The sequence below is a fragment of the Phyllobates terribilis genome, unplaced genomic scaffold (assembly GCF_046119375.1).
Source record: "Phyllobates terribilis strain yellow unplaced genomic scaffold, ASM4611937v1 Scaffold_11__3_contigs__length_659146591, whole genome shotgun sequence".
In the NCBI taxonomy this organism is placed as follows: Eukaryota; Metazoa; Chordata; class Amphibia; order Anura; family Dendrobatidae; genus Phyllobates; species Phyllobates terribilis.
The window spans coordinates 616,634,813-616,653,128 of NW_027362771.1; the positions used below are offsets into that span (position 1 = coordinate 616,634,813).

Sequence of the window (18,316 nt, forward strand, 5' to 3'; positions counted from 1 at the left end):
ACTGATACCACACAGACCCCCGCACTACGCAGATCTACACGTAGCACGAGAGGTCAACCCCCTGTCAGGTACAGAGAGTAAAGTAGAAACTCTGACAGTGTAGATAGTTGCCCCTGGGGTATTGTATAGTATTGTGATGTATCATATTGTGTATTTCATGTATATGTATTTATTAATTTGTCTATGCATTTAACTTACATTTTCCCTTTACAATGGACAATTTAAGTGAAATGGACACTTTCCCTTTTATTTGCTTCCCATTACCCGTAAGGGTACATAAGAACTCTGTGGCTAAGGACTATGTGCAGCCCAAAGACTTTTCTTGTAAATAATTGCACTCCCTGGAGTGCCCCATTGAGCAACCTCTCTGGAAGAGACATGGACTTTCAAGGTTGCTTATTGCACTGTACATATCTATTTACTATTTATTCATGTTAATATGCAACGTTTAAGAAACTGAGCCTCCCATAAAGGGAAGAATTGTTATTTGTTATTGTCATAAAATGTGCTTCAGCCCGGGAGTGCTGAGTTTTGCTAGGGAGGAATGTGGCGTCCTGCTGCGCATTGGAGCCACAGATCCCAGAGGGGTGCATGGACGGATTTCTCCACAAGAGGCCCTCACAGCATACATACACCTCCACCCTACCACCTCAGACCACCAGAGGGAGCCTGGATAGGGATATATACACGGAGGGTGGAGTTAGGCAGCCAGAACTGGAGCAGATCAGAGCAGAGCAGAACAAAGTCTGCTTCGTAGTGGAGTGCAGTAGAAACAGTTCTCAGTTCAGTTCCTGCAGGAGTCAGCTCAGTTAATAGTGATTAGACTGCAGTATAGCTCAGGTTAGTGAGCTGAAGGTGTGCCGACACCATAAGAGCGGTGAAGAAGCAGTGAGCTTGCTGCTAGTGTGTAGCCTAGTGAGGGCCCCGAGTAGGCCGAAGGCTAGTGGAGTGAGTAACATAGGGGGCAGAGGAGCTTTACAAGCTCACCCCAGAAGACATATACCGGACACCGGGTCCGCGTCTACAGGGCCCTATATCCCCGGTAGAGACAACCGGAGACCCCTGGAAGACTTCAGGTCCCAGGATCACCCAAGAGCTGATACATACCAGAGCCAGGAGTCACGGAGGTCCCGCAAGCAGGGAGAGTGATCTCCAACCAAAGGCCCTACAACAAGATCAGCCGGTGCAGGACAGAAACCAAGTTAGGCCTAGCTCCAAGTAGGTCAGAGACTTACTAAACAAAGGCAAGAAACAGGAAGCCCTACACCCGCTCACTGGGGAGAGTCCTGATATGCACCCTTTACCCTACAGTGCTCTGGAACGTGCCTGAATTAACATCAGTAAAGGTACTGAAGTGAACTGTGTGTTTGCCTAACCTTCTTCCGACCCGGCTGGGTCCCCTCTGTCCTGCATCCCTACACGTACGCTGCCCTGAGGCCCTGCTCCACCTGTGGGGAGCCATACCACCCAAACTGCCTAACACCGGCCTCAGAGGACTGCTGCAGCGCTGGTGATCTTCACCAGAAACCACAGGTGGCGTCACGAACATTTAAACCCCAACTTAAATTCCCCTTTTTAAGAGATACCCCAGGGTACGGGCCCGGGAGCCGACTACCGCGACATCCCCAAGACCAAGCAACAAGGCCCGGGCGCCGAGTCGTTCCCATCCTGTGGGTGCGTCATCTCTGAGGCTCCAGGAATGGAAGAAAGAACCCTAGGGGTACGGGCCGTGCAGAAGGCCACCTGTACGCCCGTGTCTGCCAAGTGGTGGAGGGGTCAGGCCCTTCTTTCTTGTTTTTGAATAAAAAAATAAATAAGTAAAAACACAACATCCCATTATCTAGAAAGCTAAAAAGTACCACCTCAACATAAAAATACATAACTGGGCGAAAGAGAAAAAAGGGAAAAAAAAAAAAAGCATTTCTTTTTTAACCATTCAATAGCTTTTAACACAGTAAGAACATATGTATATTTTTGTGTTGAAGTGATACTTTTTAGCTTTCTAATAGTGGGATGTTAGTCAGATTGACATGTTTCTATTTGTTATTTTATATATAATATTTATGTATATATGAAAAAAACTGAGAACAATGCAGTATGAAGCACTCCTCCTCTTCCTCCTCCTCTTCCTCCTCCTCTTCCTCTTTTTGTAACCCCTCCCTCTCTCACTCTGGCAAGGGGCTATAAAAAAATGGGTCAAATTCATTTTTTCCATACACCTGAAGAAGGCTGCAAACAGCCGAAACGCGTTGTGTGTATATAGGTTTTATTGTTTTATATTAGTGTGAATAATAAAAAAAATTTCTTTTACTTACGAGCAACCTGAAGTTCCTACACCTTGATCTCACTTGGTGGCAAAGACAGCGCCATCACCTGGTTCTTCCTTTTTGGCATCCTCGTTGTGGGATACTCCTGTCTCAGGATTCAATCCTACCTCACCAGGTCAGCTGCAGTCTTTTGCAAATTCATCCATACTACAAGCGAGAGTTGTGCCTCTGTTTGCACAATCGCATCAGGTGAGCAATTTCCTATAGATACTCACCCTTTTAATTGATCAAATCTTACTACGCTTAGATAGCGCCACGGTTTTTCTCCTTTAGGAAACCTATTATCATTCCAAGGACTGTGGTAGGGACAACTGCAAGTCTGCATTGACAGGTGCAGGGCGGGAGGCATCTTCGCATGCACCGTGGACAGGGGATTGGTGTGCACGCACAACAGTGGAAGAGGCAGTGGTGTCACCCGCAGACACTGTTTCTGGACCTTGGTGTTCCACCCAGCTAGTCAGGTGCTTTGCTGTTATGTGCCTGAGCATGCTGGTGCTGGTCAGGATGGTAGTTTTGGTGCTCTTGCTGTTGCTGGCCTGGCAGATGTTGCAAATGGTCTTTTTGGGGTTATCTAAACAGTCTTTAAAAAGAACCAGGCTCGGAAAAACCTAACAGTTGTACTGGCAACTTCCGTCGTGTTGGTGTTCTGGGGAGCGTTTGCCCGCCTTGTGTCTGTGGCCACCAGACTGCTTGTTCCTGCCTGTTGTGGTGCTACGCCTCCCTCCCTCTGTGTGCTGGTGTCCTCGCTCTACATGTCCCCTTGCCAAGTTGGGTTAGTGACGTCACCGTCCACCGCTTCTTTTTCCACTTCTGCAACCTGGTCCTCCTCCTGACTTTCTGTCCATTGTGTCTCATCATTATCCACCTCTTGCGACTGTAATTGCACTTTCCCACTGTCATCTTCTGGTGACCTTGGCTGCTCAAATCTCTACATGTCATTTTCTGTTGCCTTCTCGAAGCTGGCTGGTCGAGAGGCCCAAATTTATTGATGGAAAAGTGAACAGCTCTTGGAGTAAACCTGGACTCTAATCTCTCCTTCAAACCACATATCCAAGCTCTTTCCACTTCTGAGTGGACCGAGCGAGAGACCAGAATCTATAATTGGAAAGATGAACAAGGAAGCTCTTCAAAGTGTCCAAATGTGGGATCAATTGTCTCAGGGCACTCAGAATGGTGGGAGGAAGGAGGATCAGGGTGGGGAAGATAACGACTCCAAGTAAAAAAAATTTCCCGGATCCGCCCATTCCTCAACCACGAATCTACAAAAACACTAGTGCATGCCCTCATCATCTCCCTTCTCCCTTCTCGATGACTGCAACCTCCTGCTCTGTGGCCTCCCTTCATTCCTTCAATCTATCCTAAACTCTGTTGCCCGACTTATCCACCTGTCCCCTCGCTATTCCCCAGCCTCTCCTCTCTGTCAATCCCTTCACTGGCTCCAGTTCAAAACCCTAACCTTGGCATGCAAAGCTATCCACAACCTGTCTCCTCCATACATCTGTGACCTAGTCTCCCGGTACTTACCTGCAAGCAGCCTCCGATCCTCACAAGATCTCCTTCTCTACTTCTCTCTTAGCGCCTCTTCCCACAATCGCATACAAGATTTCTCCCGTGCATCCCCCCTTCTCTGGAACTCTCTACCCCACCATTTCTGACTCTCACCTACTGTTGAAACCTTCAAAAAGCATCTGAAGACCCACCTCTTGCGACATGCGTACAACCTGCAGTAACCCTCGCTCCACCATACCGCTGCACAACCAGCTCTATCGTCACCTACTCTATCCTCACCCATCCCTTGTAGACTGTGAGTCCTCGCAGGCAGGGTCCTCTACTCTCCTGTACCTGTTGCTGTCACATTTTTATTCAAGATTATTGTAATTGTTTTTGCGATGTATACCCCTTTTTCACATGTAAAGTGCCATGGTATAAATGGCGATAAAGTAATATTAATAATGTGGTCCAGACCCACATCTACTGAGACTGGACCATGTGGAAGACAGGGTGGTGGTGGTGGCAAAGTGACTGGAAGCATTATCTGCTATCCAACCAACAACCTTTTCACACTGCTCTGGGTTCAATAGTGGTGTTCCAATGCCCCCTAGTAATTGGGACAGGAAGTTTGACATGACGTGGGGGTTTGTTGTGCTCCCTCAGCAGGCACAGTTTCATCTTGCCCATGGCCTCTGCTTGCACCATCACCATAACGTCCACTTCCCCGTCCCTTGCCAAAAATCTTGCCCATTTTAAATGGAGTTTAAGATTTGTCACGTTGCCAAAAATGCCTGTATTATTACAGCAGTAATATAGGATCACGTCTGATGAGATGACCACAATTTTAGGCAGTGCCCTGGGAGTCAGAGATGCTTCCAGGGGTCTTCCCTATGCTGTTCCCATGTCTTTTCAGCACTGTATGCATGTGTCACACACCACATGGCCAGATAAGGTTGTAAAATGTTAAAATGACATTTCCTGGTGAATGCATTTTTTACAGTTGAAGGCAATACAAAAGTGCAAAAACGCATCAAAAACGCTACGTGTGAACATAGCCCAAGATGTGGTGGAGCGTTTTTGTTTTTTTATTTTGCCTTATATGCAAGTCATTACCCTGGAAAGGATGTTCCTTAACATATTTCCCAGGAAAACCCATTTTGGTTTTGTTTTTGTATGTTTTATTGTGAGTCCATAAATGTGGCATAATACCTCAGACAACGTTGTTAACAGCAGTGATCTGGGAGTCAGAGATGCTTCCAGGGGTCTTCCCCATGATGTCCCCATGTCATTTGAGCACTGTTCCCATCGATTTGGGCAATTTTTAGGCCCTCTGCAGACCGCCGGGGTGAGCCGCCTGAAAAATGCTCGAGTTTCCCATAGACTTACATTAGGCTCGTTACTCGGACCGAGCACCCGAGTATTCCAATGTGCTCGACCCGAGCAACGAGTACCCGAGCATTTTGGTGCTCGCCCATCACTACTTGCCACTCCTCCACCTAAGAGTAAGATAAAGTATTGTAAAAATAAAAGATGCCTGTCTGCACATCCATCCTCCTAGTCCCTGTATGTATATATATATTTATATATACAGTATAGACCAAAAGTTTGGACACACCTTCTCATTTAAAGATTTTTCTGTATTTTCATGACTATGAAATTTGTACATTCACACTGAAGGCATCAAAACTATGAATTACCACATGTGGAATTATATACTTAACAAAAAAGTGTGAAACAACTGAAAATATGTCTTATATTCTAGGTTCTTCAAAGTAGCCACCTTTTGCTTTGATGACTGCTTTGCACAATCTTGGCATTCTCCTGATGAGCTTCAAGAGGTAGTCACCGGAAATGGTTTTCACTTCACAGGTGTGCCCTGTCAGGTTTAATAAGTGGAATTTCTTGCCTTATAAATGGGATTGGGACCATCAGTTGTGTTGTGCAGAAGTCTGGTGGATACACAGCTGATAGTCCTACTGAATAGACTGTTAGAATTTGTATTATGGCAAGAAAAAAGCAGCTAAGTAAAGAAAAACAAGTGGCCATCATTACTTTAAGAAATAAAGGTCAGTCAGTCTGAAAAAACGGGAAAACTTTGAAAGTGTCCCCAAGTGCAGTTGCAAAAACCAACAAGCGCTACAAAGAAACTGGCTCACATGAGGACCGCCCCAGGAAAGGAAGACCAAGAGTCACCTCTGCTTCTGAGGATAAGTTTATTCGAGTCACCAGCCTCAGAAATCGCAGGTTAACAGCAGCTCAGATTAGAGACCAGGTCAATGCCACACAGAGTTCTAGCAGCAGACACATCTCTTCAACAACTGTTAAGAGGAGACTTTGTGCAGCAGGCCTTCATGGTAAAATAGCTGCTAGGAAACCACTGCTAAGGACAGGCAACAAGCAGAAGAGACTTGTTTGGGCTAAAGAACACAAGGAATGGACATTAGACCAGTGGAAATCTGTGCTTTGGTCTGATGAGTCCAAATCTGAGATCTTTGGTTCCAACCACCATGTCTTTGTGCGACGCAGAAAAGGTGAACGGATGGGCTCTACATGCCTGGTTCCCACCGTGAAGCATGGAGGAGGAGGTGTGATGGTGTGGGGGTGCTTTGCTGCTGACTCTGTTAGGGATTTATTCAAAATTGAAGGCATACTGAACCAGCATGGCTACCACAGCATCTTGCAGCGGCATGCTATTCCATCCGGTTTGCATTTAGTTGGACCATCATTTATTTTTCAACAGGACAATGACCCCAAACAAACCTTCAGGCTGTGTAAGGGCTATTTGACCAAGAAGGAGAGTGATGGGGGGCTACGCCAGATGACCTGGCCTCCACAGTCACCAGACCTGAACCCAATCGAGATGGTTTGGGGTGAGCTGGACCGCAGAGTGAAGGCAAAAGGGCCAACACGTGCTAAGCATCTCTGGGAACTCCTTCAAGATTGTTGGAAGACCATTTCCTGTGACTACCTCTTGAAGCTCATCAAGAGAATGCCAAAAGTGTGCAAAGCAGTCATCAAAGCAAAAGGTGGCTACTTTGAAGAACCTAGAATACAAGACATATTTTCAGTTGTTTCACACTTTTTTGTTAAGTATATTGACTCGCCCCCTGGGCCGTGGGGCACTCGGATCCGGGCCATAGGGGGAACGATGGGGGTAGTAGTGGCGACCCGGTTCCGTGGCTCAGGGTGGTCAGGCCAATGGTAGTCTGCTACGTTCTGCTGATAATGTCCGACTACGCCACCCGTGGATTGCGGTTATTAAGAACCGCCGCTGCATGCAGACCGCTGGGGCTGATGAGGTGTGCAGCTATGGTAGTGTGACTCCCCACGGGAAGAGTGCGGCCCCAGGGCAGTATAGTGGATGGTGGGAGTGATGGTAGTGAGAGTCCCAGTGATGACAGTGCTGGAGGAGCAAGGAGCACACAGACAACAGGTTGCAGTCCAGGGTCTTTACTAAACAGGTAAACTGACCCACAAACAGTCCCAGCTAGGAGGGGACCTGGATGTCTGAGAGCAACGGGGAAATTGGCCCTGGTCAGGGTGAGGGTGTAGGCCTACCGTGCTTTCTGCGCTCCTTCTGGCTATCTCCTCCTGATAGGGTAACAGCCCACGTTTCCGAGCTTTCCGTGTATTCTCGCCTGTATGGCCTGCGACGTGGGTTCCTTTCTGCTCCCAGCCTTGTACGGCTTTACTGGTCCCTTCGGTTGTGGCAGGGCCTCCAGGCTTCTTAGGCCAAGGAAAGTACAGTCCCTTGCGAACTGGTTCTCTGCTGGGGGATGTGGAATCCTTCCAGCCTCAGACACCAAAGTCTGGTAAATTAAGTCCTCTTTCTGCCAAGACAGGCTCACTGCGCCTCTTGTCTCTGGCTTGTGGCTCTCCTACTGCCACACTTCCTCTTAGGTGCAATCAACTTTCTGTCCCTGCTCCACTCTGGCACACGTCTCAAAGCTGAGACAGGCAATCCAGTTCTCCCTAACCCTGTCCCCAGTACCAGCTTTTATAGGGGCAGCCTGCTCCCCCTACTGGCCTGAGACAGGAGGCATTGCATGCTAATGTTCCCTGACCAGAGAACCTCCCCCTTGCTCTCAGACACAGCTTTATTACACTTGTGGCATCCAGGTAGGGTGACACATTCCCCCCTAGTGAAATTTAGTACTCCGGGACTAAACAATAAACAAAGACAATATGCATAACAATAACACATTAATAGACAGACGACGCACAAATTGAGTTCTTTAGGTCACAGTGTGGTCTGTGACCGGGTGTCCATATCACCAAAACAACGGGAGCCTTAACCAGGTGGGGGTCTGTCCTACCCCAAGTCCTTCACAGTCTTAACTCATTCCTGGGTTAGGCTCCGAACGCAGTCCATACGAGGTCCCGGTTATAAAAAGTCCATAACCTGTGAGTCCTTACGGTTGCTGCAAGAGACTGAAACACACTATCAATAAACATGCAGGTAACTTTGGCGAACAATTCAACATTTGGCAACAGAGTTATTTACAATCATAGTACACTCTATATTCTCCAGCGAGCGGGTATCTGTCCCTTTGTGCTCCTGGTTGACCTCCTTAACCCACTGTCTGGTGGTGGACCAACCTGGCTTTCCCCACTAGCGTTAGGGGTACAGCTACCAGCTGGGTGTACAGGTAAGGCAGGCAGCTGTCTGCGGGTTCTTTGGCTTACCGCAGGCATGGCAGGCTCACTGTCAGCAGAGGGTTGACTCTCCTGGGCTGCTGGAACAGGCTCTTCTGCCTCTGGAACCGCTTGCTCCTCTTCACCTTCCGGCTCTGGTGTTGGTTGTTGCTGTGCCGGTTGCAGGAAATGCAGGACAGGTACCACTATGGCATCATTTATGCGAGTCCAGGACTGAGGGAACTCTCCGAGAACGGTGCTGATCATTTCTTCCTTGTCCTCTGCGGGTTCAAGGTCACTCTGATCCTCTTCTGCACTACGGAGTTGCTCGGGGCATCTTTTGAGGTGGTCCCTGGAGACGACACTAGTGGTTTCTCCTCCGTCCTTGGTGATCACGCACACCTTTGGGTTGTCGTGGTCAGACTGCAGTACGGTGTAGGGTTCCCTTTCCCACTGGTCGTCCAACTTATGTAGCCTTCTTTTTCGCTTTAGGACTTGCTCACCAGGTTCTAGGGGACCAGCAGGGGCGTGTTGATTGAAGAGTCTTTCTTGCTTCTCTCTCACCTGGGCCAGGCTCTTCTCCACACTCTCCTGTACCTTCTTGTACTGCAGTTGCCTTTCCGTATCCCAGTCCGCATCCGGGGAGGTGTCCTCAGGTACTAGGACTCCCATCTCCAGGTCTACGGGCAGCTTACCTGGTCTAGCTCGCATCAGGTAAGCCGGGGTGCAGTTTGTAGCGTTCACCGGGATGTTGTTGTACATGTCTACCAGGTCCGGCAATTTTTCTGGCCACAGGCTGCGTTCCTCCAGGGGCAACGTCTTCAGGAGATCAATGACTATATTGTTCATCTTCTCACACATCCCGTTGGTTTGGGGGTGGTAAGGCGTTGTCCGAATCTTCTTACAGCCATAGAGGTTGCAGAACTCCTGGAAGATTTCAGCCTCGAACGCTGGACCCTGGTCCGTCAGGACCTGTTCCGGATACCCGTGTGGACGGCAGAAGTACTGCTGGAAGGCTCTGGCCGCTGTTTGGGCTGTCAAGTCCTTTACCGGGACCACCACTAGAAAACGGGAATAGTGGTCCACGATTGTCAGGGCATAGATGTATCCCGACCGGCTTGGAGCCAATTTGACGTGGTCCAGAGCTACCAGCTCAAGAGGCTGCGTGGTGACGATGGGCCTCAAGGGTGTCTTCTGGCTGGTACGGTCCTTCCTCCTTAGGTGACAAGGGCCACAGTCTCTGCACCATTTTTCCACAGCTCCTCTCATGCCGACCCAAAAGAACCTTCCTCTTAGTAGGAACTCCAGTTTCTTCCAACCGAAGTGTCCCGCTCTGTCATGGTAAGCTCCCAGGACCATAGCTGCATCTCGCCTTGGGACCACGACTTGCCAGGTCAGCTCGTGCGTCCGGTGGTTGACAATCCTTCTGCACAACTTGCCTTTGTAGAGGAACAGCTTGCTCTTCTCCTTCCATAGCTGCTTGGCTTCCTCTGGGGCATCTGGATCTAGGCGGGCGTCTTCCTGGGTCAGCAGATCTTTCACCAGGCGGACTGCAGGGTCACTATCTTGGGTCTCGGCCCAGCTGTGGTGAGGTAGGGGATTCATCATCACAGTTGTTAGATCCTCCTCCTTCACGCGGTGAGAGTGTTGAGCGGCTCCATACCGGTGAAACGCGGGGAGTTCTACCTCTTCCAGCTCTTCTGGGTCTTCATCACCTTCAGGTAAGTGAGGCATTCTTGATAGGGCGTCCGCGTTGGCGTTGGTTTTGCCTGCCCGGTACTTGATCACGAAGTCATAGTTGGAGAGACGGGCCATCCACCGCTGTTCCAGGGCACCCAGTCTTGCATTGTCCAGGTGTGTCAACGGGTTGTTGTCCGTGTACACGGTGAACTTTGCGGAGGCCAGGTAATGCTTGAAGCGTTCCGTCACGGCCCACACCACCGCCAAGAATTCTAGCTTGAAGGAGCTGTAATTCTCCGGGTTCATTTCGGTGGGCCTCAGCTTCCGGCTGGCGTATGCGATCACCCGTTCTCTGCCCTGTTGGTTTTGGGACAGTACGGCTCCCAGTCCCACATTACTGGCATCTGTGTGGAGAATGAAAGGCTGGCCATAATCAGGGCAGGCCAGGATCTCATCCCCAGTGAGGGCCAACTTTAGCTGGCGGAAGGACTCCTCTTCCGGTTTATCCCACTTGAAGGGTGGCTTTTGACTTCTGGACTTGGACTGTCCGATCAGGAGGTCCTGCATAGGAGCTGCCATCTTGGTGAACCCGGGGATGAACCTTCGGTAGTAGCCTACCAACCCGAGAAACTGTCTCACCTCTTTGATGTTCGAGGGGCTTGGCCAGCTCTTGATTGCCGTGACCTTGTCAGGGTCGGGGGCCACTCCTTCCGTGCTTACCACGTGCCCTAGGTACTGGACCTTTGGTTTCAGCAGGTGACACTTCGATGGTTTTACCTTCAGGCCATAGCCTGCCAGGGCTTCGAACACCTCAGCCAGGTGCTTGAGATGGTCCTCGTAGGTCTTCGAATAGACGATCACGTCGTCCAGGTAAAGGAGGACCGTCTCAAAGTTTCGGTGCCCTAGACAGCATTCCATCAGCCGCTGGAAGGTCCCTGGTGCGTTGCAGAGCCCGAAAGGCATACAGTTGAATTCGCTCAGTCCCATCGGGGTGGTGAATGCGGTCTTCTCCTTGTCAGCCTCTGCCACAGGAACCTGCCAGTACCCGCTAGTAAGGTCCAAAGTAGAAAAGAAGTTAGCTGATTTTAGTGCGGCTAAAGACTCTTCTATTCTAGGCAGCGGATATGCGTCTTTGTGGGTGATACGGTTGATTTGTCTATAGTTCACGCACATTCTCATGGTGCCGTCTTTCTTTTTGACCAGAACCAAGGGGGCTGCCCAGGGGCTACAGCTGTCTCTAATGACCCCAGCTTCTTTCATCTCCATTAGCATACCCTTGGCATTCTGATAATGTGCAGGGGGTACAGGTCTGTGTCTTTCTTTTATCGGTGGGTGGCTCCCTGTGGGGATGTGGTGTTCTATCCCTTTTACTCTGCCGAAGTCTAGCGGGTGCTTACTAAAGACTCTCTCGTACTCCCGTACCACCCGGTAGACTCCTTGTTTTTGGTGCAGGGGAGTGGAGTCAGCGCCCACGTGGAGTTTCTGGCACCAGTCCTCCTTTTGTTTCTGGGAGCCATTACCCTCCGCCTGAGGAGATGGAGGCAAGGGTTCCACGGCCCTGATAGCTTGGTGTTCGACAACAAACAGTTTGGCGAGTGTAGCGTACCTGGGTAAGTGTACTTCCCTCTCCCCAATGTTGAGGATGCGGACGGGCACCCTCCCATGACGGACATCAACCACCCCCCGGGCTGTCAAAATGGTGGGCCTGCTGTCTGAGTACACGGGTTCTACCATGGCTTGGTAGTCTCTACCTCTCAACCCGATTGCAGTCCGACACCAGATCATCATTTCACTTTTGGGAGGCATGGAAATGGGGAATGGATCACTGAGTCTTACGCTACCGATCTCACCACCAGACAGTTCTACCTGCTGCCGTCTCATCAGGGCTTTTATCTCCTTGTTGAGGACTCTCTTTTGGCTGGAACTAGCATTCACCGCCACCTGTTGTAGAATTACAATTACTTCTGAAAGACAATTTTCAATTATGTTAGTACCCACAGTTATTTTAGGGTGACTTTCATGACGGTCAATGTCCACAATAATCACTCCCTGTGCCGGCAGTTCAACTTTACCAATTTTAATGGTCATCTCCTTGAACCCCATCTGCGGCACGGGTAAGCCATTACTGGCGATGATGCTCAAGTTACTGTCTGGATACCGTGTGATATCAGCATCAGTCCAATACTGCTTAAAAAGTACATAAGGGATTGTGGTTACTTGCGACCCAGTATCCAGCAAGGCGCTCATGGGGATACCGTCCAGCACCACGGGTAAAACCGGGCGCCCCCCAACGTACTTATTACGCCAATTGTAAGGGCCTGGTGATCTTATGCCTGGGGGTCGGCCCTCTGCCCCAGGTTGGACCCGTTTAAATTACAGTACCTGGAAATGTGTCCGGGCTGGTTGCATCGACGGCAAATGGGCTGTCCATCCTCTGCGTAGCGGTCTCTGGGCCTCCCTCGGAACGACGGGATCCTCCTCTGTCAACGCCACGGGACATGCTCCGGACTTGAAGCCAGCTCGATGGGTCTTGACGGGTCCACTTGCAACGCCTGGACGGTCCTGGTCAACGCCGCGACGCTCCTGGTCAGCTCCTGGACTTGGTGGTGCAGGCCTTTCGACGGGGCTTGGTTCAGGGCCTGTGCATCAGCCTCCACGGAGTCCATAGAGGAGGGTGCCGCCTCCTGGTGGTAGGTGATAGCAGGGCGCCGGGGGTTTACAGCGCCACTGGTTGCAGATTCACGGAGCACCCTTATGGCCCTGTCCTTAAATTGGGCAAAGGTCAGGTCGGGGTTCTGAAAGAACATGAGGCGCAGTTGGGCCCTGTGGGTGCTAGACAGCAGACCCTCTATAAATTGTTCTGTTAGCAGTTTATCCGTTTCCTGCACACTGCCAGGGTCAGTTTGTTGAATAGCCCTCAAGGCTTCCTGCAGATTTAGGGCATAGTCTCTGATGCTGTCCTGTGCCCGCTGCTTACATCCATAGAACCTCATTTTAATCTCAGCAGAGGTACGTGTGTCAAAGGTACCCCGCAGCCGGGCCAGAATACCCTTCACAGTCCTTTTCTCCTCAGTGGGCCATGATTTTACCTCCCTTTGGGCTGCGCCAGTTAACTGCCCTGTCAATATGCTGACCTTCTGTTCCTCTGTCAGGGGGTAAACGTGGAACAAACTATACAGTCTTTCCTTGAAGTCAGTTAGGGCATGGGGCTCCCCTGAGTATTTGGGCAGCCAGGCCGCTCCAGGGATGTAAGGCAGGGAAAAGGGCATCACCGCTGCTGCAGCTGCGTTGGTGGTAGTGGGCTCCTCTGTATCCGACATCTTCCTCCCCCCTAGTGAAGTGTGGCCTACCTTCCGGCGATCCTCTTCTGTAGGCCGCGGCTCCGCTGCTGCTGCTATGGACGAGGACCTGGCGTCGCGTCCTGATGACGTCAGCGTCGCTCCCTCTCCCTTCCAGGACCTTGCGCAGCGTCGGTGAGTGGGGCGGAGCTTCGGATCTCGCACGGTTTTGACGTCCACGCCCCTCTTCTTCCCGCGCGGCGTCCTGGAGATGGCGTCCGATGGCGGGAAACAGCTGCAGATGGCGGGAAGACGGCAGAAGACGGCGGGAAAAGGTCCAAGATGGCGTCTGATGGCGGGAAACGACTCCGGACGGCGGGAAACTTCTCCACAGGTAAGTTTACAACAGTCTTTTTCAGGCACGCAGTACCCGGTGGTTGCGGGCATGAAATCCTGCCGACTACGCCAAAGCTGACTCGCCCCCTGGGCCGTGGGGCACTCAGATCTGGGAAATTAGGGAACGATGGGAGTAGTAGTGGCAACCCGGTTCCGTGGCTCAGGGTGGTCAGGCCAGTGGTAGTCCGTTATATTGATGTTGATTATGTCCGACTACGCCACCCGTGGATTGCGGTTATTAGGAACCGCCGCTGCATGCAGACCGCTGGGGCTGATGAGGTGTGCAGCTAGGGTAGTGTGACTCCCCACGGGAAGACTGCGGCCCCAGGGCAGTATAGTGGATGGTGGGAGTGATGGTAGTGAGAGTCCCAGTGATGACAGTGCTGGAGGAGCAAGGAGCACACAGACAACAGGTTGCAGTCCAGGGTCTTTACTAAACAGGTAAACTGACCCACAAACAGTCCCAGCTAGGAGGGGACCTGGATGTCTGAGAGCAACGGGGAAATTGGCCCTGGTCAGGGTGAGGGTGTAGGCCTACCGTGCTTTCTGCGCTCCTTCTGGCTATCTCCTCCTGATAGGATAACAGCCCACGTTTCCGAGCTTTCCGTGTATTCTCGCCTGTATGGCCTGCGACGTGGGTTCCTTTCTGCTCCCACCCTTGTACGGCTTTACTGGTCCCTTCGGTTGTGGCAGGGCCTCCAGGCTTCTTAGGCCAAGGAAAGTACAGTCCCTTGCGAACTGGTTCTCTGCTGGGGGATGTGGAATCCTCCCAGCCTCAGACACCAAAGTCTGGTAAATTAAGTCCTCTTTCTGCCAAGACAGGCTCTCTTCGCCTCTTGTCTCTGGCTTGTGGCTCTCCTACTGCCACACTTCCTCTTAGGTGCAATCAACTTTCTGTCCCTGCTCCACTCTGGGACACGTCTCAGTCCTGAGACAGGCAATCCAGTTCTCCCTAACCCTGTCCCCAGTACCAGCTTTTATAGGGGCAGCCTGCTCCCCCTACTGGCCTGAGACAGGAGGCATTGCATGCTAATGTTCCCCTGACCAGAGAACCTCCCCCTTGCTCTCAGACACAGCTTTATTACACTTGTGGCATCCAGGTAGGGTGACACAATATAATTCCACATGTGTTAATTCATAGTTTTGATGCCTTCAGTGTGAATGGACAATTTTCATAGTCATGAAAATACAGAAAAATCTTTCAATGAGAAGGTGTTTCCAAACTTTTGGACTGTACTGTATATATATAATGTACACACACACATATATATGTATCCTATTCCCTGTCCATACATCTGTACTAGTCCTAGTTTATATGTATATTGTGGTAAAGCGACTTGCTCGGCTCTCCAGAGGCAGACACAGGACACACGGTTCGGGTCAACTTCCTGCTGGTTTATTCTGTGGCATAAACTTCCAGCAGTGTCCCATAAAAATAGACAGGCCCTCTCTGGGTTAATGGGAAAACAAAAGAGAAGGCATAACAGAGTCCATTAGCAAGCCAGGATCTGCCCGCTCTGGGTAGCACGATAAAGTCTTGCCAAACACCGGTACTCCGGTCTTGCTCTCTGGCTTCAGCCAAACACAGCCTGGAGACTTCCCTCTCCAGACCACACACTTCCCTGAACAAACTACTGACTGAGTACTTAACCCTGCTCAGCCACACCCTGAGGGGAGGTAGGGGAATGGCCTCGCATCCTCTTTGCCATTCCCCCCCAGCATATAACATGCTGGCAGAAATTTAGTAGGTTTCAGTTCACACAGGAGAGCAACCTGAGTGACACATACCCCCCCTCGTATATGATACCAGTGACTCTGTCACAATATATATATACGTATATACAGTTGTGCTCAAAAGTTTACATACCCTGACAGAATTTTTCCTTTCTTGGTCTTGTTTCAGAGAATATGAATGATAACAAAAAAAACTTTTTCTCCACTCATGGTTATTGGTTGGGTGAAGCCATTTATTGTCAAACTACTGTGTTTTCTCTTTTTAACTCTTAATGACAACCAAAAACATCCAAATGACCCTGATCAAAAGTTCACATACCCTGGTGATTTTGGCCTGATAACATGCACAGAATTTGACACAAATGGGTTTGAATGGCTACTAAAGGTAACATCCTCACCTGTGACCTGTTTTCTTGTAATCAGTCTGTGTGCATAAAAGCTGAGTGAGTTTCTGGGATCCAGACAGAGTCTTGCATCTTTCATCCAGCCACTGACGTTTCTGGATTGTGAGTCACGGGGAAAACAAAAGAATTGTCAACGGATCTACGGGAAAAGGTAGTTGAAGTGTATAACACAGGAAAGGGATACAAAAAAACATCCAAGGAATTGATAATGCCACTCAGCAGTGTTCAAACTGTGATTAACAAATGGAAAATCAGGGGCTCTGTAAAAACCAAACCACGGTCAGGGAGACCAACAAAAATTTCGGCTTCAACTGCCAGGAAAATTGTTCTTGGATGCAAAGAAAAAACCACAAATAACATCAGCTGAAATTCAGGACTCTCTGAAAACTAGCTGTGTGGCTGTTTCAAGATTCACAATAAGGAGGCTCTTGAAGAAAAATGGGCTGCATGGTCGAGTCGCCAGAAGAAAGCCATTTCTGCGCAAATGCCACAAAGTATCTCTCCTACAATACGCAAAACAGCACAAAGACAAGCCTCAAATCTTCTGGAACAAGGTAATTTTGGGGATGTATGAGCTACAAAGGCACAGGAAACTTGGTAAAAGTTGAAGGAAAGATGAATGCAGCACGTTATCAGCAAATACTGGAGCCAAATTTGCACTCATCGGCCCGGAAGCTGCGCATGGGATGTTCTTGGACGTTCCAACATGACAACGATCCAAAATACAAGGCCAAGTCGACCTGTCATTGGCTACAACAGAACAAAGTGAAGGTTCTGGAGTGGCCATCTCAGTCTCCTGACCTCAATATCATTGAGTCACTCTGGGGAGATCTCAAGCGCGCAGTTCATGCTAGACAGCCCAGGAATTTACAGGATCTGGAGGCTTTTTGCCAAGAAGAATGGGCAGCTTTACCATCTGAGAAAATAAAGAACCTCATCCACAACTACCACAAAAGACATCAAGCTGTCATTGATGTTAAAGGGGGCAATAAAAGGTGTTAAGAACTGGGGTATGTGAACTTTGATCAGGGTCATTTGGATGTTTTTGGTTGTCATTAAGATTTAAAAAGAGAAAACTCAGTAGTTTGACAATAAATGGCTTCACCCAACCAATAACCATGAGTGGAGAAAAAGTTTTCTTCTTATCATTCATTTTCTCTGAAACAAGGCCAAGAAAGGAAACATTCTGCCGGGGTATGTAAACTTTTGAGCACAACTGTATATATGTACACACACACACATGTATACACACATATATGTATCCCAGTCCCTGTCCATACATCTGTACTAGTCCCAGTCTTTATATCCATCCTAGTCCCTGTTTATACGTCCTCTCTAGCCCTTGTTTATGCATATATTCTAGGCTCTGTCTATATGCCCAGATTGCATCCAGTCTATACTTCAGTCCTAGTCCACCCTAGTCCTTGTCTTTACATCCATCCTATTCCTTGTTCATTCTTTCTTTCTAATCCCATGGTCTAATTTACACTCTTCCATACATTACTCACTTTGAGGTCGAAGCCTTTTGCTCTCGTTCCTGGATCACAAACCTCCATGGGGCCCCAGTCGCCCTCTGAAACTCCATTTGGAACAGATAAGATGGTTTGAGCTGCCACTAAGTTCTGTAGAGTCACCAAGAGAAGAAGGACAGCCAACATCTTGTCTTCTGTGTGAAGGATCCACTTGGATGGAACTTGGTGGTAGATGGTCATGGCTGTTTGCAAAACCCTTCTTACAGTTATATGAAAAAGTTTGGGCACCCCTATTAATCTTAAGCTTAATGTTTTATAAAAATTGGTGTTTTTGCAACAGCTATTTCAGTTTGATATATGTAATAACTGTTGGACACAGTAATGTTTCTGCCTTGAAATGAGGTTTATTGTACTAACAGAAAATGTGCAATCTGCATTCAAACAAAATTTGACAGGTGCATAAGTATGGGCACCCTTATCATTTTCTTGTTTTAAATACTCCTACCTACTTTTTACTGACTTACTAAAGCACTTTTTTGGGTTTTGTAACCTCATTGAGCTTTGAACTTCATAGCCAGGTGTATGCAATCATGAGAAAAGCTACTTAAAGTGGCCACTTGCAAGTTGTTCTCCTGTTTGAATCTCCTCTGAAGAGTGGCATCATGGGCTCCTCAAAACAACTGTCAAATGATCTGAAAACAAAGATTATTCAACATAGTTGTTCAGGGGAAGGATACAAAAAGCTGTCTCAGAGATTTAACCTGTCAGTTTCCACTGTGAGGAACACAGTAAGGAAATGGAAGAACACAGGGACAGTTCTTGTTAAGGCCAGAAGTGGCAGGCCAAGAAAAACATCAGAAAAGCAGAGAAGAAGAATGGTGAGATCAGTCAAGGACAAT

General features: G+C 49.1%; 1 protein-coding gene across 1 annotated transcript in view; it reads right to left on the reverse strand.

Annotated features, from left to right (window-relative positions):
- The window catches only part of LOC141167135 (vitelline membrane outer layer protein 1-like), an 81,835-nt gene extending 64,156 nt beyond the window's left edge, over nucleotides 1-17,679 (reverse strand). Inside the window, exon 1 of the mRNA XM_073654519.1 lies at nucleotides 17,454-17,679. Coding sequence (XP_073510620.1) covers nucleotides 17,454-17,657 — 204 coding nt within the window. The 5' untranslated portion in view covers nucleotides 17,658-17,679. The remainder of the gene's footprint in view (nucleotides 1-17,453) is intronic.
- Between the last annotated feature and the right edge of the window lie 637 nt (nucleotides 17,680-18,316).